This window comes from Colletotrichum truncatum (assembly GCF_014235925.2).
Source record: "Colletotrichum truncatum strain CMES1059 chromosome Unknown Contig_0001, whole genome shotgun sequence".
Classification (NCBI taxonomy): Eukaryota; Fungi; Ascomycota; class Sordariomycetes; order Glomerellales; family Glomerellaceae; genus Colletotrichum; species Colletotrichum truncatum.
In genome coordinates, this window is record NW_027222398.1 from 2592119 (window position 1) to 2613981 (window position 21863).

Genomic DNA, 21863 nt, shown 5'->3' on the forward strand with positions numbered 1-21863 from the left:
GCCGTACTCGGCCCAAGTACCTCCAGCTGTCGGCGGCATGTCCGGCCCAGTGCCGCGTCCCCCAACTCGCCCAGTTGCACCTTACTCTTTCTGCTCCCAATCTCCCGGCTCAAGCCAATATTCCCAGGGCCAGCAACAGCCGGTATCATCCAAAAGTCACGCAAACTCATCACCACACACTATACCGGTACAAAGTCCCAATCCTGATACAGTCTTTCACATGAGAAGTGGGGGTACACTTCTGACAATTTTTTTATCGCTTCCCCAATTTTCCGGTCTTGTCCCTGGCCGGCCTGACGAGCAGTGCAGGCTTCAGCTCGTCTCAACCATCGAGAGAGCTGTGGACTGACATGCCTGGTTGCGTCGACTTGTCCCATTTGCTGCCAGCTCTTGCCCCTCTCAGTGGCTGGCCCAGCCCACCGCCAGCGTTCCTCGTCCTTACATTGGTGGCTTTCCATGCCCAGAGGTACACTCCCGGCCGCCTCCAAAGCTGCACTTCGCGCCGACGACTGCAATTCACCCGGTAACCCCTGGGAGGCAAAAATGCCCGGCGAGCTGTTGCTCAACCTCTCATTGTTGGCTCCCTTCGCCGAGTCCCCCGTCCGTCCCGACGTCGGTCTGGTGCCTCGCTAGGTAATCCCCCCTCGACGAATCATACCGCTTTGGACCGTTTGATCAACCTCTGGTCAACGGCTCAGTCAGCAACCACTAGACTTATCACAATTTTTTTGGTGACGTCTTTTCTACAACCACAAGAGTCAGGTCCCCTTGATGAGGTTCAGTTGATACCACTGTTGACTCGTGCGAACTACAATACGGCCTTGATGGATGATGATCCAGAAAACTGTCGTCATAATGCCCACAACGCTTCACAGGTTTGCCTGGGTCCCTTTCGGTATCTGGCCTCACTGCGTAACTTCGGCGTCTCCTTGACTAATCCGTGGAGACCTCTGGAGATGGCTGGATCGCCAGTATCATCTCTCCTTGGGTATCTCCGACCCACACTGGAGTCTTCAAGGCCGATGCCCCTCCTCTACCCGCCAGTAGGCTCGGTCTATTTATTCACTCATGATACTGCCTCGTCGGCCATAGGCCCATAAACCACCGGACTTTAAGCCTCGTCCAAGCAGCACTGTCGCGCAGGGAGAGCCAAGCGCCGAAAATACCCTCCTACTAGGTTTCTCCTGGGCCTCTTGTTGCGACCTGGCCTCGCTCGCGCGGTTTCAAGCCGGCCACGCGGATAAGCTCTGGCCCTCCCCCCCTCCTTGTTTCCCACCTGGCGCCCCCGGTCGAATCTCGTGCTGAGATTCAGTCATGTCAGTGGACCCTGACTGCATAATGACACCTTCGTGTCCCTCCTTGAGCCTTGACCCCTCTGAAATTTTTCTGATTTGAGGCCACAGCCTTCCTTCACTGAGGGATTGCCCCTCCAACGACCCCTCCATTGTGGCGTCGCCTTGTGTCGAAGATGCGCGACAACCGTGGCATGGCCAAGAATGAGAGTAAATACTGAGTCGATGGAAAACTCAGTTATGCAACTAGATAGGAAGTGATCAGAAACCCAGCATTTCTACTCTGTACCAAAATTCCACATTGGAAATAAAGGTAACTGCCACCGGCGCATGCAACGAGGGAAATCCCAAACTTCGGCGTGTATCAGAACGCGGAACTCGGGGGCGGTCGAATGCAAGCCGTGAGACCCGCGATTTCATGAGGGCCCTTTCAACCTTTTTTCCCCCATCGCCTCTTCAAAAAGGCTGAGACTCTCAACAGCTGCTCCGGAGCCGGTGAGCACGGGCCATCCGTCTGGGATACATCTAGTTTCGTATTTATCCGCACAAATCAAGGCGGCCACCGGGCCCAAGCTCCAGCTTCCCTGCGGATGACATCAAGCCTCTCCACCCGCATATCCGCCACCAAGCGGCGTGTATCCGTTGATGGGTTGAGATTTAGCGGAAGAAGATGCGAAAAAGTCTTCAGTTCGGGTTAACATGTCGAGACAACATTCAATCGTCTCATCTTAGCAGATTGCGGCTAGGCTCTGAAATTCAGATGAGTTCCAGCCAATATGCGCTTGGAGGAATGCCCCTGTGCTGAGATGAGCCTCAGCTGGGTCGCTTGCTGAAGCCCGCTGGCCACTAACTGCGTTCTTGGCCGCGAATTCAATTTTGGAGTATTACCTAGTCTGGGTAATTTCAAGCCATCTCATTTTTTTATCATATTCTGTACGGTGATGATGTGTAATGCGAAGGCTCACTCGCGCTCAGCTGTGAAAATGGGTTTTATGACCTTCTTAGTGTGAGGTGACTAGCGACGAGTGAGAGAGAAGCAGGCTATGTGGACCCAGCCCGATTGAGTTTTTGCAACCACAAAGTGATACTGCAACCTCAAAAGATAATCTCACGACAGTCCGAAGCCAATTCATCCTGTGCATTGACGAGCTTATTTGAGCCTCAATTCAAGCTCACCGTTCACCGCGGGCACGTCTGTTCGTCGCTTCTTTCGGAGCTGTTCCGCTCTTTTACCCCGCCATCCAGAAAAATACCCCTCCTCACAGTCGACCACTTCCACAACCACGTGAATATCAAAACCAAACAAGGCAAGATGGGCAAGAAGCCGGATCCAAAACCCCCCAAACAACAGAAGAAGCCGAAGCCGAAGCCCCAATCTTCCAAACCCAAACACCAACAGCCTTCTGCTTCCGAGGAACCAGCCCCGGCGTTGCCCCTCCCCCTCCAACAATGTCTCCTTACGACGTTTAACACGGCCTTCTCCCCTGTCCTCATCTCCGACTCCTTCCAGGCCCTCCTTCAAGAAGTGAAAGCAGCTCTCTACGCCCGCGATTTTGAGGCCGCCTTCGCCCAAGCCCGGCCGGAGTCGCTGGACGCCTACGCCGCCCGTTGGAGCCCCACCCGTGCGTTGGGGTACGCCTCCATCCTGCTCGACATCGGCGAGCATCTGGCGGAGGACGTTTGCCGGCCTGTCTCGGATGCCGACGGAGCTAATTCCGGTGGGGATGCCGACAGCGAGGATGCCGCTTCGGCCGGGGACGCGCAGAGGCATATCAAGATGGTGTCGATAGGGGGCGGCGCAGCCGAGATTGTCGCCTTCGCAGCGTATCTCTCCCCGAACCCCTCCGTAAAGGGGTCCATCACTCTACTCGACTCAGCGCCCTGGTCTTCGGTCATCACGAAGCTCCATGATGCCCTGACGACGCCTCCTCCCCTCTCAAAATATGCCAGCGCAGCTGCCAAGGCCTCTAACACGGCCCTCATACCGCAATCCCACCTGTCTTCGGCATTCGCACAGCAAGACGTTCTCAACATGTCACGGGAACAGCTCTCTGAAACGCTGGGGAAAGACGCATTACTGGTTACATTACTATTCACACTCAATGAGCTCTACACCTTGGCCGGTATCGGCAAGACCACCACCTTCCTGTTAAACCTAACCGCCACCATTCCCTCAGGATCTCTATTATTAGTTGTTGATAGCCCAGGAAGCTACTCTGAAACTGCCGTGGGTAAGGAGTCGAAGAAGTACCCCATGCAGTGGCTACTGGACCATACTCTTATCAAAGACGAACCTGTAGAGGGTTGCCAATGGGAGAAGCTCGAGTCGCACGACTCCATCTGGTTCCGTCTCGACGACTCCCTTACCTACCCCATTCCTTTGGAAAACATGCGCTACCAAATGCATTTGTATCGCGCCACGAGGCCCTGAACGCCGGAAAAGTCTATCTGCACACATCGATGCTTTATGCCCATACGAGTCTCTTCAACGAGTAGCTTATGTGGTCCAAGAAACCAGTACTCTGTCTTGCTTCTTCCAAGGAGATAATGTCACCCTTCTCGATGATGCTCTCGGTACCCGGCTTCTCTTTGCCAGGCTGGCTTAGAAACGCGAGACGTTCTATCTCCGCGCAAATGCTCACAACTTGTTGAATCTCGCTCATCTTGGGTCCATCGCCGGTGACTGCGGCGGAAGACTGAGAATAGGGGGCCTTAAAAGCAACCCTCCGCACCGGAGAACCTTTGGGACGTCCACCAAGCAGATTGCTTAGGGCAGATTGGGCAGGCTGGGCGGAATGGGGGTGTTGATGCTCCTCCGATTGGCTCGAACGCTCCGTCTTGTTGCGCTTCACACCCATGTTGGAGAGCGTTCTAGTATTAGTCCTGGTAATATCGTTCTTGCCCGGTTGGTACGACACCACGAAGCCTACGTTCTTCGTTTCATCCGTTTGTCCAGGGGAGACAGTCGAAATGATGTATGTGCCGAACTTGATGCCGACGACGTGCGCCAGGTCTATGCGCTCAAAGGACGATACTTTATCCAGATTCCAGTCGAACCGGCATAGGTAAAGGGCGGCGTCGGTCAGAAGCAAAACCACTTCCTCAAAGGGGAGCGACTTAAGATTATCGGACGTATGCGGGCTGAAAAGAACCCAGCCGCCCATGAACTCTTCACTCTCATCGGATATGACACGTTTCTGGGAAAGTTCGATAGCTTGCTCCCTCATATTCAAGATGGAGACAGCAGGATCTTTTGTCATCATCTCGGCTTCGAACTCTTGAAACACCATAGAGTTGACATTCCCGAGCAGGAAATCGATAGCGGCTTGGCTGAAATAGTCATTGACCATTCTAATGTATGTTAGCAGATAGAGCCGATATCGGGTCAATAGCCTCTTACCCGTTATAGAATCGCGTAAGTGAAAGGCCAAGATCATTCAAAGTTCCGCCAAGATTGCGCTTTTTTGTCCTCGTGTAGTCGCCCTTCATAGCGGCTGTAGACGCATACTGCTTCGAAACGGCGTCTCCATTGTCTGCCCAAAGCGTGTTGAACCATGACGTCTGCTGGTCAACTTGAGCACTAAGGTCAAACCCTTCCGCTTTAAGCTGTGCCTCTAACATGTATTTTCCAAATGAACTCTGACAGACATTCGTCCTGTCGAGACAATCCATGCAGTTAGTGCGCAGAACACCTTGCTGTTGTTCCAAAATACTGCCTCCCTCTTCAACAGTGCTTCCGAAGCTTTCCAGCTTGTCGCGAAGCGTATCCAGGAGTAGGCTGACATTTTCAAACTTCATTCCGCGGCACGCCGAATGGAAATCAAACCACTCGAACGGAACTGCCACGTCTTGGCCAGCGAACACTTCTTCGTTCAGTTTCTGAACTGTCTGTTCGTACTGATTCCCAACCGTTGCCTCGACACCATGCTTTTCTACCAAGTTGACAATCTGCAAGCCTCCATATTCCACCTTCAAGCGTTCAAAATGCTTCTTTGTTGCTGCGTAATTTGCTTCTGGCGAATGCTGGATCAAAGGCGCGGGCTTCAGAGAATATGGCGATTGCGTAAAGAACAAAGGGATACTGCCACGAATTTGAAGAAACGAGTAAATCTTCGAAGACTTTGCCCAAGAAGAGTCGGATAAGATCTGTTCCGTTTCGACTGCGTTCGCAACATAGCCTTGCTCGTCAATGCCTCGCCTAAGATATCGCAAACCAGCTCTCCGTGTAGACCGGCGAGAGATTATAGTCAAGAGGAACTTCTTTTCAGTAGAACGAAGATCGATTGAGCTCCGAACGGTTTCTGATGGCGGCGACGCTGGTTCGGAATTAGGCTGCCGGAACGCCGACATTTCTACTGAGTCTCCAAGGCCGTCGTCAGTCTGAGGGGGGGAGCTGTCTACTACGAACTGCCTTTGGCCGACGAAACCCTGCATCAAGGGTAGCAACAGAGACTCTTCTCCTGCCTCTATGAAAGGCTTCAGAGTATTCTTATTCCAGAAGAACACAGGATCGACACGATTGTGCAGAGGCACATCGTTGGATTGAGATTTGGAGCGGCTCGCCCAGTGGCGTGTGATGTCGATGTCATACGAGAAAAAGAAGCTTCTCGATGAGCCGAAGAGGATTTGGGTTGTTCTTAAAAGCTTGGGGAGCAAGGTAGACGCCGGCACTGGTTCGTCGGAATCGTCTATGGCCGACGCTGAAGCCGAGTTCGTCGAAGTGCCAGCTTGGTCGATGGAGCCCCGGGTCTGATCCGCCGTGCCGCTCCAGCCAGCTGTTCTTTTCCGATCTTGCGTCCAACCACTCCTACTGAACCATCTTTGTGCAAACCTTCCATAGCTTCCTCTCCTGCCGATCACATCTTTTGCGACGGTACTTTTAACGGGTTCAGGCCCCTGCTTGGTATCTGTGGCGGGATCTTCAACTTCGTCACCACTTGCGGGAAGCTCGACGTAGTCATCGCTGTCGCTATCTTCGGCAGTATTATCTACTTTACTCTCCTGCAATTGTAGTGCGGTCTGCGCGATAGCGTCGCTGGCGTCCTTTCGGGAGGCACATGGAGTGACGGCAACCTCGGTCACAACGTAGATTGGGTAGCCACAGATTTGAGCGACCTGCTGTCGCCTAGTGATCGTGATTAAATAACTAAGCTTCGAGACTGTGATCAATCCTGTTTATTGCGCTCCATGGTCAGCTTCGGGTTTGTGCAACTGGGACTCGGGGTTCATGCCTATAACTCCGAAAGCCTCAAAAGAGGAATGTGGCTGGGAAAGATCGGGAATCTGCTCTCGAGAAGCAGGTGTTATAGCTGCGTCACCGTATTTAATCCTAACCGGCTGCGCAGGGCGTTGTCCCTTTGTTACGAATGGCTGGATTATTAGGCCGTCAACAGCAGCACAGATGATAACCTTGCGTGCGATACCGGCCATTTTGCAATCCCCAGCCACAGGGCGACGTACGCGCCAAAATATGACAGCAGTTTCTGTTCAATGAGAAGTCGGAGCGATCCAAGCTATTAAAAATTGCCATAAAAAGACATGGGCGATTTACGAAGTTGCAGTCCGGATGTTCAAACATTAGCAGTGTTGAGGGGTGAGCACCCGAGAGAGGATGGGTCGTTTTGGCACTGGGAACTGCTGATGATGTCGCCAAAATCAAATATGTAGCTATGACATGGGTGGGCCGCGGGGTAACGTCAGACTGCAGTTTCCCAGCGCAAGGTCAGGTCACGCCCGAGACGCTGGCACGGTGAGTGGCCCGTTCGATTCATACAGCGCTCTGCTTTCACTGGGCTAGGCCGATGCTGCAATATCATTCGCTCAGAGGCTTCAGCACATCTCGAATGTCTACCAAATAATTCTTCAGCTGAGCAGTTAGGCGCACACATCCCTCCAAGCTGTCCTGTTAGCTCGTTTCGACTTGTGTGCCTCCCTTTATCCGCATTACTTCTAGATATTGCATTATGGGGATGGATTCATTTTTTCCTGACGATCTCGATTGACGGTTTGAGGTATATACTACATACAAAAATAGTGTAGAGCCCCCATGAAAAACTAGTCGACGCCTGTCAACAATTGACGCTGTATTTCAAGCATTTAGGCAATCGCAGTCTAACACAAAACCGAAAACTTCGAAAAAACTTCCATTTATCCAAGCCGCTGTTGCCCGTGTTTTGCTCCAACGAGTCAATGGCGGCTGTGAATCTCGCCCAATATCCTCACGTATGGCTGTCTTAGATCGCGAGTCTCTCGACCTTGTCCCTGAGAGCACGGATAGGACCGGCAAGCTCACTGCCCTCGTTGGAGGTAATGCTGGCAGCAATGACAGCGCGAGAGACACCGCAGGCACGGCCGAGGGCGGTCTTGGACTTGACGTAGACGTAGGGGACGTTCTTGTCCTCAGCCAGGAGAGGCAGGTGGAGAACAATGCTGAGAGGGTTCGTGTCGGCGGCGAGAACAACAAGCTCGGAAACACCACGGTTGAGGGTCTTGGTGGCCTCGTTGGCTAGAAGATGAAGACATCAGTGGTTGAACAGGAGGGAAAGGCTGGAGCTAATTTTCATAGTTCAAGAGCGAAAAATAACTCAGGAGATTGACTTACCGCCCTTCTTCAGCTGGCGGTAGTGCTGGCACTGCTGGACCATGTCCAGGATCTCCTGCTGGAGAGCATCATCGGCCAAGGGCCAGGCAGCGGACTCAGACATTGTTGGGGAAATGGGTGTCGAGGGATGTCTGTAGAGAAAGTCAGATACTGTTAACAAAGATAAGACTGTCTAGTAAGTGAGGCTACATACCAGTAAAGTAAAAAGGCAGGGTTCCTTGCGGTGGCTCGCCCTGGTAGTGAGGTCGAAATTCGTGGTGAACGCGAAGATCCAAAACTTTTTTTTCAGAAGCCAAAGAGAAAAAAAAATCCCACCTTCCCCAAGTACAGCGGCACTTTCCGTTGGGTAGTGGGCCTGGCCAGCAAGCGAAGGTGGGCCTTTTCGGATGATCTGAATCACCGAGAACCGTTCCCTCAGGTCTCTCAAGTCTTACGTAAGTGCACGGAGCTGTCAACGCGCCGCAAAACCTTGCAACCAACCAGAAGGCCAACCTGGAAACGAGATCTTAACAAGCACACCTCATCTCGAGCCGCCGCAACAGCAGTCGAACCTCGCCGCCTCAACCAGCCATCACCACAATCGCCCTCGCCATACCCGTCGCCCGTATCTCCACAACCTTTCGATACCCTCAAACTTCTTCTTTTGACTAGTTCTTTTTTGAAGCCAATTAACGCCGCCAAGATGCCTTCCGAACTCTGGTACGTCAACAACAAAGCCCGTGTTGCCCCCGTCCCACGACAGCTCCCTATCCATCATCAGGAGCTCCCAACTCCATCCATCTCGGGGCCCAATCCCCCCATCTAACTTGTCGATGTCTTTTCAATGCTCTTATGCTAATGCGATCATGTCACAGCCCCGTCTATTCGGTTCGTCATCCCTGTACATCCCGAGTCTACCATCCATGACGTCGTCTTTCCCCCCTTCTCTCGAATGAGCCATTTGGGCATCACCTCGGCATCGCGTCCAGCGACCATAGCTAACTTGCTCATAGCCCTTCTTTGGTGTCATGGGCTGCACCGTTTCCATCGTCTTCACCTGCCTGGGTGCCTCCTATGGTACCGCGAAGTCCGGTGTCGGTATCTCGGCTATGGGTGTTCTGCGCCCTGACCTGATCGTCAAGAGTACGCGAAACCGAATCCATCGAAAGACCACACGCGATGCGGTCTGGAACCTAGACTGTTGCTAATGAATGCATGACAGACATTGTTCCCGTCATTATGGCTGGTATCATTGCCATCTACGGTCTCGTTGTGTCCGTGCTTATTTCCGACGGCCTCAGCCAATCGATGTCCCTTTATGCTGGTTTCATCCAGTTCGGTGCTGGTCTTTCTGTCGGTCTCGCTGGTCTTGCTGCTGGCTTCGCCATCGGTATTGTCGGTGATGCTGGTGTCCGAGGAACTGCGCAACAGCCTCGTCTCTTCGTTGGCATGATTCTGATTCTCATTTTCGCTGAAGTTTTGGGTATGTTTGCCTTTGCCCACTGCGCATTTTAAGATAACTGGCTGACAATTTTGTTCCAGGTCTTTACGGCTTGATTGTCGCCCTTCTCATGAACTCCAAGGCCACCCAAGATGTTACCTGCTAAACGACAAACCCAACGACAAAGATGCTCGGTTGAACGGTTGACAAGATGTACTTAAGCCACAACCAGCACGGGCACGAATTTGCCACATTATGGGGCAAAGACAAGATCATCATCAGCGGGCGCGTCAAATACTCAAATCAACTCAAAGTTTAGCGGCATAGGCGTGGAATACGGTCAAAAATCACGAAATGCCAATGTTTTGTTTGGTCGGTCGAGGATTGTCCTCGATCAGGGATCGAACGTATATGTACGATTGTGCCATCACAGGTATGCTATCCATTTCTGGGGGGCGGTTGCTCAGCATAGACATCGGTGGTGGGGATGGAAATGTAGTCTAGGTTGCGATAATGCTTTCTTGCGTCTACTTATCATACTTGTTCCCTATGTGATCTGTTTCAGTACCGAATAACTTCCAAGTTGACATGATGCTTTTGAGTGAAAGGCTCAGTCCCCTTTTACGGTTCACAAAGTTTTGTGTTCGAAATGAAAGGTTACACATCCTTGGGAACCAGCGAGTTAACCATACTTGATTTTCATACCATCATAAGGGACTGTGTGTGTTATCCGTCAGTCAGATTTTAGAAAGGTCTGGGGAACTGCCAGGCCAATAGGCAACGATCGCAAACAACAGTAACGGAGAGGTCTTGTCTCCATGGGAAAAGAGTATGTGGAAAGTGATGGCCCGCCTGGAGAAGATTTGATAAGAAAGGAAAGGCACAAGAAGTGAGACCATCAAGCTCGACTGAAGATATGGAAGGGTGTTGATCGTGGCAACCGTCTTCCGCCCAACCAATTCTCACAATAGTTCGCTCGTTTGTTTATTGCGCTCAGGCAAGCAGTGACCACGCAAACTACATGAGGAAGAGATAAGGGAAAATGAGCCATATCTTTGGAATAAGCTCAGTCCAATACGTCGCCAAGAAGCCTTGTGCTGCGTAAACTGAACAGCCGGTGTTTACACAATGCCAGCGAAGGCCTATGCATCGCACCGCACCATTGTACCTCAAATTTTAAAGAGTCAAAGGAGCCGAGATGCATGCAAGACCAGTCCTCCGAGATCAGACGGATCAGAGACCTATCTTTCTCCACACATCTGATAGCCGACTCATATGTAGTCTTCGGTCAGTCACAAAAGGAAGGCTATCTTTTTTCATATCGTTTTTGAACATCACGATGAGAAAGTGTACAGTGGGAGTCTGTCTTAAAACAGTGTATTGCAGCGTGAGATCCATTAGCGATCCATCATAAAGAACGTTTCATTTCGCATTTATTTCCCACCAAAAGGCAGCCCCCTTATCAACCATTTCATGGCGTGAAGATCTGGTGGTGTTCAGATCACAAGGCATCCGCTGACGCAGACCTATGTATTCAACCAGACCCTTGCTTACAATGCTTTAAGCGTTGCATTCGCTCCACAGAGGGCTGGCTGAGCTTCTTCAGGTACTTTAGGGCTTCGCATCGGACGCTGACTCTCCAGCAGAACTTTCCTTCTTCGGGATCAAACTCCTAAGTGAAAGATCGTAGACAACATCCTCAACTCGCTTGACGTCGTACTTCACTGCATCCACACGCTTCCTAAGAATGTCGTTTTTGAGGTTGAGGAGCTGGAATCCGGCGAACAGATCCTTGACAAAGCTGCTAATTTCAACGGGCATGGAAAAGTCACCCAAGGTGACGGCGTTGGTGGCGAGACGTGAGAGTTCTTGAGTCAGGTCGGTGAGGGCAAGGAGATACTCCTCGATGGTCAGGTGGAAGGCGTCACGGTCCTTAAGGTTGACGGGCACTGTAATATGATGAGCTCTGTGTGTAAAGAGTATTAAAGCGGTCGCCTAAAATGCAGATGTTACGTACCCTTGAAGATCTCACCAACCTCCTCAAGAGTCAGCAGACGAGCGACTGGACCAGGCTGACCGTCAGAGGTAAGGCCACCGAGCCAACCGCACAACAGGACGGTGAAAATGGCGTTCTGAACCTGGCGATTCCACTTCTGGTTGTACCTATAAAAGTTAATATATGGCGTCCAAAGCAGATGATGTGGAGGCCTACTTGTAGTAGGGGTGCTTGGAGGCGATCTCCTGCAGCTCACCAATGACCTCAACCTCCTTCTGGATGCCGGCCTGTACGTCCGTCAACAAAGAGCCATCTGGTTGCAGCACACGTTAGCCTTTGCTCTTCTCTTGATGGATTAAGTGCATTTCAATATGCCTAGCGTCGCATGTGCCTGACAGGTGAGGACTCACACTGCTCACGCGGAGTGGCGTGGACTCGAGAAAGAAGGCCCTGAACGTAGGAGATGGCCCTGTCCAACTTCTGGATCGTCTGGCTCATCTGATCACGAACTTGCTGGTCCTCATCAATCTTGTTTTTGAGATGCTCGAAGATCTGAGGGTCCAGCAGACGGGAGGCGGGGACTTCGCCCATGCTGGTGTCGTTATCCATGGCTGGCAGAACTGAGCGAATGCTGCGAGGCTTTAACGCTGCAGAGAAGTGTGAGTAACAGTGGATAGTGGAATGGGAATCACAAAACAAGGACAACGGCGGCCGATGGCAGAGAGAAGTGGAAGGCCAGAATGGGGGATGAAGATACACGGGTGAAGGTTATAGCTGCTGCAGAACGTATATGTTCTGCCCCGCGATTCGCACCTTTTTTTTAGGGCGGTGTCGCACTGGAGGGGTAGACGCAAAAATCAGAGTTTTACTTACCTGGCAAAGACGGCAGCTCTAGTTGACGCAACAAAACAAGCACAATCTCAAGATATCAGCGGAGTCCAGGACTTTAATACAATCAAGAAGTACGTGATGTGAACTTTTGAAGGATGTCAGGAAAATCGTGCAAGGATCCGCAGGCGGTCATAGTCGAATTGAGGGCCGGAAAACTGACAGGGATCATCAAATGCGGCTCAAACTGACATCACGTTCCTAGCAACGTCTCAGCGACGCATATATCCGTATCACGGGGTGTGATGAACAAGTCTTCTTCGCAAGCCTAGCAAAGCTAGACAAAGCAATGAAGATCATGAATTGCGTCTCCTGGAGGCAGTGTAATACCAGGGACACGGCGGAAGAAGGCGTACAGCGAGCTGCAGAGGCCTCTCCCAAAGATCAAAAATAAGAATAATCACGATTGATCTCCATGGAGATCTTTCAGGGATTAAACTGAAAAGAACAGATACTACACTTGATCTAAGCCAAAAGGCAAAGAGAAGGTAGAGAGAAAAAGAGAAAACATCTAAAAGTAGCAGTGGGTGGGAGCAATTAAATACCTTTTTCTAGGTGGTCTGTGCATGGGCTCCAATCACTTGGGATAGTGCTACAGGCAGCACTGAGGCCAATTTTCAGCAGGCAAGAACGTACATGAATGTGAGCTGCCTAATCATTGTGTTCAACACCTTTCGTTTTACTGGAGGTTTTTCCGTCGTTACTTTTAAGACGGAAGGCACACCCAGCCAACCTGTTGACTATTTCCGTTTACGTGAGTAGTTGGCTTACGGTTCCAGGGCATTCTCTGGTCATTTGGGAAGCTATCCTGCCCCATTTGTGCACTTGTCGCCCTGTAGGTGAGTCGGTAGGCTTCAAAGTCGTAACGTCAGCAAGGGTATGGTCCTCCAACCAGTGACGTGGATGCTGTTTGACGCCTAACTTGTTGACACGAAACGAATATACAATCGGCTCACGCCAAAACGTATACTTGGTCACATTTGTAACCACTGTTACCTACCCACCAATACAGGTTGTCTGAAGTGGTGGCATGTTTCCTTGTGCCTCTTAATATTGGTATATCCATAGCCTGGTTAGATGTGACTCTAGACAGCACAGCAGAGGTACTCTCATTGCTGATGACCTTGTGTTAGTCAACTATACCGACGGCCATTTAATTGCACCTTATAGTTATTTTGACAATTCCTAATCTCACTAGCACATATCCGTGCGATTGACAGTAGTGAGTACCGCGCCCAACACGCCCACCCCTTCCAGGATGAAGCTTCGGAACCTGCAGTGGATTGATACAAGAGGACTTTGCGAAACAAATTCAACTCGTCTTCAAGGGGAACCCCGTCAACATCGTCATCGTCAAACAGGCATCCTTACCGGGCTGCGGACATACGGCATTTTCAACAACCGAATGATGACCTTGTCAAAGTCCGAGATTTCAATGATCTTATAGGACCCGGAATGCATGATATGCAGGTTTCGTCTAACAAAGACTGGGGGACTTTGATTACCGGAACCCATGTGGTAGCAAATGAGGGTGACAGCGTAAATCTCGGACTACAGCTGCAAGCTTCGTCTAGCAGCGGGGTCACCAACATGAATCCCAATTGAAGCAAAATCAAGCTTCTTATTGGTCTTTGAGCTAGACGAAGCCTGCATATGCGGGTCCCTGCGACCCATGAGCCTCCCGAGACGGTTAGAGTAAGTACATCCAATTGCTAGGGCTACACGCACAAACCGAAGTACCTCTAATTTCAACTCTATTCGTGACCCTTGACTACCAGCAGAAAGGGGCAAACACAAATGTCAACAAAATTTTGAGAAAGCAGGAACCAGGGCCCAATCGAGTCCGAGGACACGCTGCGATTTTTTGACTTGCCGTCCCCAAGTCTAACTTCCCGTCCTGCACGCCACCTTTGACGCCCTTGTGCTCGCCTGGTCGTACTCGGATTCCCGTGCAGACCGCCTCCGCTGCCTCCCTCCCATGCCTCACACGACATCTCATTGTCGCTAACAATCCGAATTGATCCTCGAACCCCGGCCGGCTGCGCTGAAAGATCCACGACCGTCACACGGACTTGGTTCAGCTACACGAGAGGTGCATGACCCCACGTTGAGCTTTTCTTTTATAGATATAAAAAGCTTTCAAGATGACGGGTCGATATTCGCTGCGCCAGACTCCCAGGTTAGTCAACAATCACTTTTAAAGTCTTTCCTTCATTAGTAAAACCGATTCAACTTTTGGCAATCACGCCACACGTCGCAAGCCAACCACGAGCGCGGACAATTATTCGACACACTGCCCAGGAGGCTTCCTCCGCAAACCAGCTAGCTAAGTAATTGAATAGGAAGAAGGAGCTCTTTGAGGGTATGGTTGAGACCCCTCGACGTGTTTCCTCTCGACGCAAATCCCCCGAGAACGAGCCCACCGCAGACACTTCCGAGTCCAAAATGGCGTCCCGTACTCCTCGTCGACGTGCCACGGGAAAGTTCCGTGAGGAGCTCGATGACGAGCCTATCGCCAATGGCAACACCAAGGTCGAGGAGCCTGTGGCCAACGGTCACTCCAATGGTCATGCCAATGGACACGCCAACGGACATGTGAAGGAGAAGCCTGCTGTCAATGGCCACGCTACCAACGGACATGTGAAGGAGGTGAAGGCTGAATTGCCGACCAACGGCCACGCTACTCCTACTAAGGAGGACACTGAGCGTGTCTACAAGGACGGCGAAATTATTGACGGTTGGAAGGTTGGCACCGATCCCAAGATTGATGCGTCAGGCGAGTTCGAGTTTGGTGGCAGCCTTGGCACACTCTCGCTCATGATTGGCTTTCCTCTTTTGATGTGGTACATGTGGATTGGAGCCACCTACTACGATGGCAAGCTGCCGACACGTGAGGAAGGCCAAAGTTGGGGAGAGTTCGGTCGCCATCTTGTTGACCTTGTCTACACTGGCGCATTCCCCTCTTTCCGTGCGTGGCGCATCTACTGGACCTTCTTCATCTTCGAAGGCACATGCTATTGCCTCTTGCCTGGCGTCTGGGCTTGGGGCAAGCCTCTGGCTCACGAGGGAGGCAAGCAGCTGAAGTACTTCTGCAACGCCTACGCTAGTTTCTACTTCACCATTGCGGTCATGGCTGTACTTCACTTCAGTGGGCTTTTCCCCATCTACACCTTTATTGATGAGTTTGGGCCCCTGATGTCTGTGGCTATCTTGAGCGGCTTCTTGGTTGCCTTTGTTGCCTACTTCTCTGCTCTGCTGAGAGGCGCTCAACATCGCATGACCGGCTACCCGATCTACGACTTCTTCCTCGGCGCTGAGCTGAACCCTCGCATGTTTGGTATCTTGGACTTCAAGATGTTCTTCGAAGTTCGCATTCCTTGGTTCATCCTGTTCGGTCTCAGCTGCGGTGCCGCTGCTCGCCAGTATGAGAGATACGGATATGTTTCCGGCGAAGTGCTCTTCCTGGTCATGGCTCACTACCTCTACGCTAACGCCTGTGCGAAGGCGGAGCAGCTCATTGTGCCAACCTGGTAAGTCATCTTGATATCTCGGAAACACAAGTTTAGCTAACATTCTTCCAGGGACATGTACTATGAGAAATGGGGCTTCATGCTCATCTTCTGGAACTTGGCTGGCGTTCCTCTCTCTTACTGCCACTGCACCATCTTCCTGGCCAACCACCACCCTTCAGAGTACAAGTGGAACCCCTACGCGTTGACCGCCCTGTTTGTCTCCTACTTGTTTGTCTACTGGGTCTGGGATACCACCAACAGTCAGAAGAACAGTTTCCGCGCTCAGGAGCGTGGCCAGCTCCTCAAGCGCAAGACCTTCCCTCAGCTGCCGTGGGGTGTTGTCAAGAACCCCAAGACCATTACCTCGGCCAAGGGCGATGTCATCCTTGCTGATGGCATGTACGGATACGCGCGCAAGATTCATTACACTTGCGATGCCTTCTTTGCTATCTGCTGGGGCCTGATTACCGGTTTTAAGTAAGGAAAGACTCAATTGCAACCAAGAGCATGTTTCTAATTAGCGTTTTAGGAGTCCCTTCCCCTGGTTCTACCCCGTTTTCTTCTGTGGTATGATTGCCCACCGTGCAGCCCGTGATATCCACCGCTGCCGCCAGAAGTATGGCGAGGCTTGGACCCAGTACGAGCGTGAGGTTCCTTACCTCTTCATCCCGGTAAGTGTTGCTGCCAAATCTCTTGTTGGTGTATTACGAACTGACATTCAATAGTGGGTGATTTGATCGATGTGCCCTCACCTCTTCGCAAGATGGGTATTCCGAAAACGGGCCTTCGGGCCATTTCTGTACATATATGCTTCGTCACCTTTACGGTGCAACTACCTTTAATAATGATGGGGTAATCGGAGCTGGTTAGCTATGAATGGAGAACTTGCAGGCTGCACACCTTGTAATGCCGGCATAGATGCGTTGTAATCACAGCGGTGGCGTTCTATCTTCGAAAACGCTACCACGGCCTTTCATGTATATACGGATAACGATACTTACTCATTTTTTTTTTTTTTTTACTGTCAATTAAATCTAAATCAAATTATCAATTGCTTGTCGCTTAAAGTATCAGCGATACCAGTATTTGGTTCAATGTACGAGCAAAAAGACCTCGTTGGGTGCGATGACATTTCCTTGAGTAATCCGAGTGCTGGAGGTACTTTCACTAGGTGGTGATAATGATGTAGAAGAGGTCCTTTTCTCATACTACACATGCAATCTTGAAAACTCAACCAACGCCCTAATTAATTTAAACATTCGCCTGCTCTCCGTAGATATTTGATAATGTCCAGCCTAAGTACTCCGTATGGAAACTGCGGCTCTGTCTTCCACAAATTGGATCTCTTTTACTCCATGGTAATTAATGTCCGCCATACAGGTTTAAGACCATGCCATTAGCCTACCAGGTCTAGAGTCTTGGTGAATGTCTTCACCTGGGCATGTTTGACCTCTTACCTTGAGTTAAGTAATATCTAACCCGGAGCGTTTACTTGAGGGATTAGGGAAGATGTCAGCAAATCCCATCAATCATCCGATTGCGTGCACCGGAGCGAGTCGTGTCAAAATTTGAAGATGCTTTCGGGGATGCTCGCAGAGGGAGATAAGATATGCAGCGGCAAGTATTGTAGTATCTCTAGTCTTACAGGCATTGAACTATTAGGACAATTTTGCATGGGAAGGTGTTACGACGCGAGAGGCATGTCTCGGGTGCTATTTACCCGGGGGTGCAAGTACTTAGTTCTCAAAATTTTGGTGTCTTATATCAGCAAATCCTCGATAGTCTAGTGGTGAGGATATCGGCTTGTCATTGAACGATTCGCCGGGGACCGGGGTTCAATTCCCCGTCGAGGAGTTTCTTTTGCCATTTGTGCCAAAAATCTTCGTTTTTTTGTGTTTTCTTTTTTTTCTTTTAGTATCACTTCTTGATTTGTTATTTCTTTGCCTGTATTCAGAACTTACAGAGACATGCTCTTCTCTTATTGCTCTCTTGGCTCCTGTGTACACATCCCCTCAGTAGCTCTTCACTTATTTACAACCGCTTATACAACCTCAATCTCAACTTAATAAGCAAATCTCCAGCCTCTCTCTACGCCCGAATGCTCAGAGTAACCCTCCGCCTCGTCCAACTTCTTATTTAGCTTGACTGCACGCCATTTGGCCAACCAAGCCGAGACGACAACCATGACACAACCAACCAGCACCAAACCGCCTCCCAGGCGATAAAACGGCTCGTGAGAGCGCGGCCAAAAATAAGGGCTAAACCAATGACTGGACTGACTGATGCAGTTGGCGATAGCAATCAGCGCGGCTTTCTTGCTCCTCGGGGCCGGCACAACGGAAGTTTCCCAGGACAATTGGAGATTGAGACCGTTGTATGTGCCGGAAATGAGCAAGAAAAGACCAAAGTACCGAGCACCGATATTCATAGTCGAAATAAGTAGGGAACATCCAATGGCGCTGCCAATAATAGGCAGCACAACGTGCCAGAACGATTCTTGTCTGCGACCAGACGACCAGGCGCATGCACAAGCGAAGGCGTACGCAAAGGCATAGGGTGGCGCTTGAATGAAGTATGTGGTGAGTTCACCGAAATCGAATGTGTTTACAATCTGGCTTTGGTTAGGCGCTCGGCGTGTCCACAAATAAAAGACAATAACTGGGTGGCTTACAGAGGGCAAGAAGTCTTTAACAGCCTGTGCAGTAACAAGAGCGAAATGCATAAGACAGAAGATCCAAGTGAAGGGGTCCTTGACAGCATCCCGAAAGCCGTCCCATGTTCCGCCTACCGTCTCTTCTTGGCCACCATTGGAGCAGAGGATTCGATACTGCGCCATCTCGCGCTCGGCGGGTGTGAGGAAGCGGGTGTTGTGTGGCCAGTCCGGGAGAAGAGCATAGGCTGAAATCGCGATAAGGAAGGTCGCTATTCCCTCAATGAGAAAGAACCATTGCCAAGAGTGTAGGTTAGATACACCGTCCATTGTGGTCAGGATACCTGCGGCGAGGAATCCGGAAATGATGTTGGAAATAGTGTTTCCTGCATGCCAAATTGCCATACGGGTGGGGCTCTCGTGCTTGTTATACCAAGAAGATGTCACTGTTCAATGTTAGTGTTGCCTACATACTCAACTTCCGCGTCAAAGGTGTCTACTGACTTAGGGTGATACCAGGGAAGAATGGGGCCTCAGCGAGACCAATGAAGAATCGTAAAACAGCGAAACCGGGGCCACTGTATACAAAATGTTAAAGTTTGACTCCTTTAATTGGAAGCCATGATGGGCTGAGGGTGCTCACTTTTTCAGAGCCGGGGTACAGATCGTCGCTGCTCCCCATGCAAGCATGGTTGACGGAAGGAACCATCTGGGGTTTGCCTTCGCTAACCACAGATTTCCGGGTAGCTGACCAATAAGATAGCCGATATAGAACGTCGAGATACCCAAATTCCACATGGTGTCTGTCATATGCAAGTCTTCCTGCATTCCGGCCAATCTCGCATTGGATACATTGATTCGATCAAGGTAACTAGGCTCCGTGTTAGTTGTCTCCATGTTATAATGATTCAGGTCAATGATTTCGACCTAGGAAGTTGTTTGGACGGGTTGAACTTGCCTCATGAGAAACACTGAAGTTTAAAAAATTAGTGATTGATCCAGAGTTTACTGAGACAATGCTGTGTTTCTCACTTAACGTTATAGTTGGCATCATACGCCAATCAATCTTTTTCACGACACTCTTGTTAAGCTTCTCCATCTCTGTATCACTCAAGTCGCGTAGGAGATCGAAGCGACCTTGGATTTCGGCGGGCGAAACCTGTTGTCTCTGTACCACCTTTTCATCTGATGAGTACTGAGCACTGGGGTTCTCGACCTCATCACACTTGACATCTTTGACGGCAGTGTCGCCCTCGTGTTCTGATTTGGGGCTCATAATAGCTCAATACTCGATGCGCGCAAGACAAAGATGAGTTTAATGACAGCGGACTAGTTCTTGTCTGCTTTTCACGGCTCTTTTCCATCCATACGGGGTCTTTATATATGAAATTACGGCCCGAGAAAAATAATGACAGTTCTCCCCAGTTGACCAAGAGCATTGCGCCCTCTTGGCGATCTGGGGACTCCATGGGCAACCCCGCGTTTGGATGCACGCTCAAGCTAGCCAGCCTGGGATGCTGGGGTCTGTGATACGGAATCTCCACAACGATCAATTCTTCTTCCCGCGGGAAGGATAAGTTTGTGTGTATCTAACCCCTCACTCACTCGTGCCACTGGAGACGACGTCTATGGTCTGTTGCTGATGCGGGGATGACAGAGAAGCTAGTGTTTTACGAAACCAAGTCCCGCATGGTGAAAGCTACCTAAGGCTTTCCGGGCAATCTGTGTATTACTACAATCGGGGGAGTCGGTCCAAATCAGGTCTCTCGATAGAATGGTCATCACAACTTATGTTGCATTGAATCACTAAATCATGTTTGCAGGATGAAACGTACCTCTCACATATCTTAATCAAGAAGTACCGACTTATTGAACAGTACATAGTGTCACAGCCCACATTGGTCGATTTACAGTTGCGTATTTCTCTTTCTTGACTCGCACTAATATTGTGAACCCTGACCTCTACGGAGATTTACAATCACAACTCCTAGCTTAGTAATTTGCTTTTTGCGAATTTAATAGCGCCGCGACCTTCTCATAAACGGTGAAAACAATTCCTCCGCTCAAAATCAAACGTCCAAGTCTCATGGTGCTTCCACTCCAAAACCCTCGAGCGCCTCTTTCTGTCAAAACCATTCGGAAAGCCTCAGACATGCTGGCACCGCGAGCAGATTGAGCCTTGGTTTTGATTGTGTCAAATGGTTGCGTGACATAGACAGTAATGATTCCAGCGACAGCGCCAGAACTGAAAGTCACCAGACTGTTGTTGGGCAGATTTGCTTGCCGCGAAAAGTCTCTCAAAACGTTATAAGAGCCCATACGCACTGCCGAGGTTGCCGATTGCTTAAGCGTCGTTGAAATCAGACCGCGATAGACCTCTCTAAGCCCATGCTGCTTGAGCATTGAGTATAGGGCTTGTGTGCCACCTGCGTACTTTCTTGCGCCAGACTTGGCATCGTCAATCCTGCTCTCGGATTTTAGTAACAATAAATTATTTCAAATTTCCATCTTATAGAGGACAAAATTTGCGTGGTTGAATTTGTAGAAAATCATGATAAGACAGTACTCACAATGCAGTCTTGATACGTTCTGTTGGAGTCACTGCCACGATGCTCTCAACGCAACCTGCGATCATACCAGCCAAGATACCTCTCGTTGGTGTCAATTTCCCATTTTCATCCATCAATGCGTTTCTGATGGAGTCGAAAGACAAGAAACGAACACCGGCTTTGACAGTAGTTCCCTATAATAAGTAAATCACGGTATCTTGTGAAGAGTAGGTGTGATGGAAATACAATGATTAGAGTCGAACACCCAGTATAAATGGCTTTTGGGCCATCTTGTCTGATGACCTGAGAAATCACTGCAAACGGATTTCTAGAACCAGTTGCATAAAGCTGAGCTCTTGTCTTTGCGAACTCGAAAGGATACTTTTCCGTATGGTTGATTCTTAGCATGTATTGTAAGATATATCACATATGCATCTTGACGTACCGTAACGGCCGCTTCTACACCCCCAGCGACACCACCAGATATAAGTGATATAACGGGAGGAATCTTGTGTGTTTTGCTTGGATCAGAACGCTCGGAAAGTATGGGCTTGTGGCGTGTAATCGCCTGTTCCTGAATACCTGCAGTCATTGGCGTCGCGGATGTAAAAGAAGACATGGTAAATACAGTTACCAATGCTCTGTACTGCTTTTCCGGAGAGAGTTCCGGGAATACGGCTTTGGGTCAGAACACAGTTTAGAGAGAGAGTCTAAGGAGCTAGATGTGAGTTCCCAAGAGCTCTAGAATTCGGCCGATTTTCTTCAAACGGAATGAGAATTTACATAGGCTAATCAAGAATCAATACGTAATGGTTTCTCGTGCATCTCATTTCTCACACCCCAGCCCCCGTTTGTTCTGTCTCCTCGGAAAACAGGATACTTTCCTGCATTGCTTCCCGCGGGATATTGTATGCTGTTGATTTGTGCTTTGACCAATCATGTACCTTCCCGTCAA

General features: G+C 50.1%; 8 protein-coding genes across 8 annotated transcripts; 3 read left to right on the forward strand and 5 right to left on the reverse strand.

Moving 5' to 3' along the window:
- Positions 1 to 2233: 2233 nt before the first annotated feature.
- CTRU02_200659 (25S rRNA (uridine(2843)-N(3))-methyltransferase) lies at positions 2234 to 3723 on the forward strand (the record flags this gene model as incomplete). Its single annotated transcript, XM_070203723.1, has 2 exons — positions 2234 to 2240; positions 2558 to 3723. The coding sequence occupies 2 exons, from the start codon at positions 2234 to 2236 to the stop codon at positions 3721 to 3723; spliced, it is 1173 nt and encodes a 390-aa protein (XP_070062305.1).
- Positions 3724 to 3757: 34 nt separating this feature from the next.
- Positions 3758 to 6722, reverse strand: CTRU02_200660 (Syja N domain-containing protein; the record flags this gene model as incomplete). The annotated part of the gene is made up of 3 exons (XM_036718669.1): positions 3758 to 4643; positions 4693 to 6463; positions 6524 to 6722. 3 exons carry the CDS (start codon positions 6720 to 6722, stop codon positions 3758 to 3760), a joined length of 2856 nt encoding a protein of 951 aa, XP_036589669.1.
- Positions 6723 to 7525: 803 nt separating this feature from the next.
- On the reverse strand, positions 7526 to 7996 carry CTRU02_200661 (snrnp and snornp protein; the record flags this gene model as incomplete). Its single annotated transcript, XM_036718670.1, has 2 exons — positions 7526 to 7797; positions 7894 to 7996. The coding sequence occupies 2 exons, from the start codon at positions 7994 to 7996 to the stop codon at positions 7526 to 7528; spliced, it is 375 nt and encodes a 124-aa protein (XP_036589670.1).
- A 579-nt stretch (positions 7997 to 8575) lies between these two features.
- Positions 8576 to 9479, forward strand: CTRU02_200662 (vacuolar ATP synthase 16 kDa proteolipid subunit-like protein; the record flags this gene model as incomplete). The annotated part of the gene is made up of 4 exons (XM_070203724.1): positions 8576 to 8602; positions 8886 to 9015; positions 9095 to 9355; positions 9415 to 9479. 4 exons carry the CDS (start codon positions 8576 to 8578, stop codon positions 9477 to 9479), a joined length of 483 nt encoding a protein of 160 aa, XP_070062306.1.
- A 1445-nt stretch (positions 9480 to 10924) lies between these two features.
- Positions 10925 to 11918, reverse strand: CTRU02_200663 (translin family protein; the record flags this gene model as incomplete). Its single annotated transcript, XM_036718672.1, has 4 exons — positions 10925 to 11262; positions 11331 to 11476; positions 11526 to 11622; positions 11720 to 11918. 4 exons carry the CDS (start codon positions 11916 to 11918, stop codon positions 10925 to 10927), a joined length of 780 nt encoding a protein of 259 aa, XP_036589672.1.
- A 2423-nt stretch (positions 11919 to 14341) lies between these two features.
- Positions 14342 to 16446, forward strand: CTRU02_200664 (delta(24(24))-sterol reductase; the record flags this gene model as incomplete). Its single annotated transcript, XM_036718673.1, has 5 exons — positions 14342 to 14376; positions 14540 to 15727; positions 15779 to 16186; positions 16239 to 16380; positions 16435 to 16446. The coding sequence occupies 5 exons, from the start codon at positions 14342 to 14344 to the stop codon at positions 16444 to 16446; spliced, it is 1785 nt and encodes a 594-aa protein (XP_036589673.1).
- Positions 16447 to 17771: 1325 nt separating this feature from the next.
- On the reverse strand, positions 17772 to 19635 carry CTRU02_200665 (major facilitator superfamily transporter; the record flags this gene model as incomplete). Its single annotated transcript, XM_036718674.1, has 4 exons — positions 17772 to 18805; positions 18864 to 18937; positions 19003 to 19235; positions 19396 to 19635. The coding sequence occupies 4 exons, from the start codon at positions 19633 to 19635 to the stop codon at positions 17772 to 17774; spliced, it is 1581 nt and encodes a 526-aa protein (XP_036589674.1).
- A 716-nt stretch (positions 19636 to 20351) lies between these two features.
- Positions 20352 to 21527, reverse strand: CTRU02_200666 (uncharacterized protein; the record flags this gene model as incomplete). Its single annotated transcript, XM_036718675.1, has 4 exons — positions 20352 to 20823; positions 20930 to 21102; positions 21155 to 21289; positions 21354 to 21527. 4 exons carry the CDS (start codon positions 21525 to 21527, stop codon positions 20352 to 20354), a joined length of 954 nt encoding a protein of 317 aa, XP_036589675.1.
- Positions 21528 to 21863: the final 336 nt, after the last annotated feature.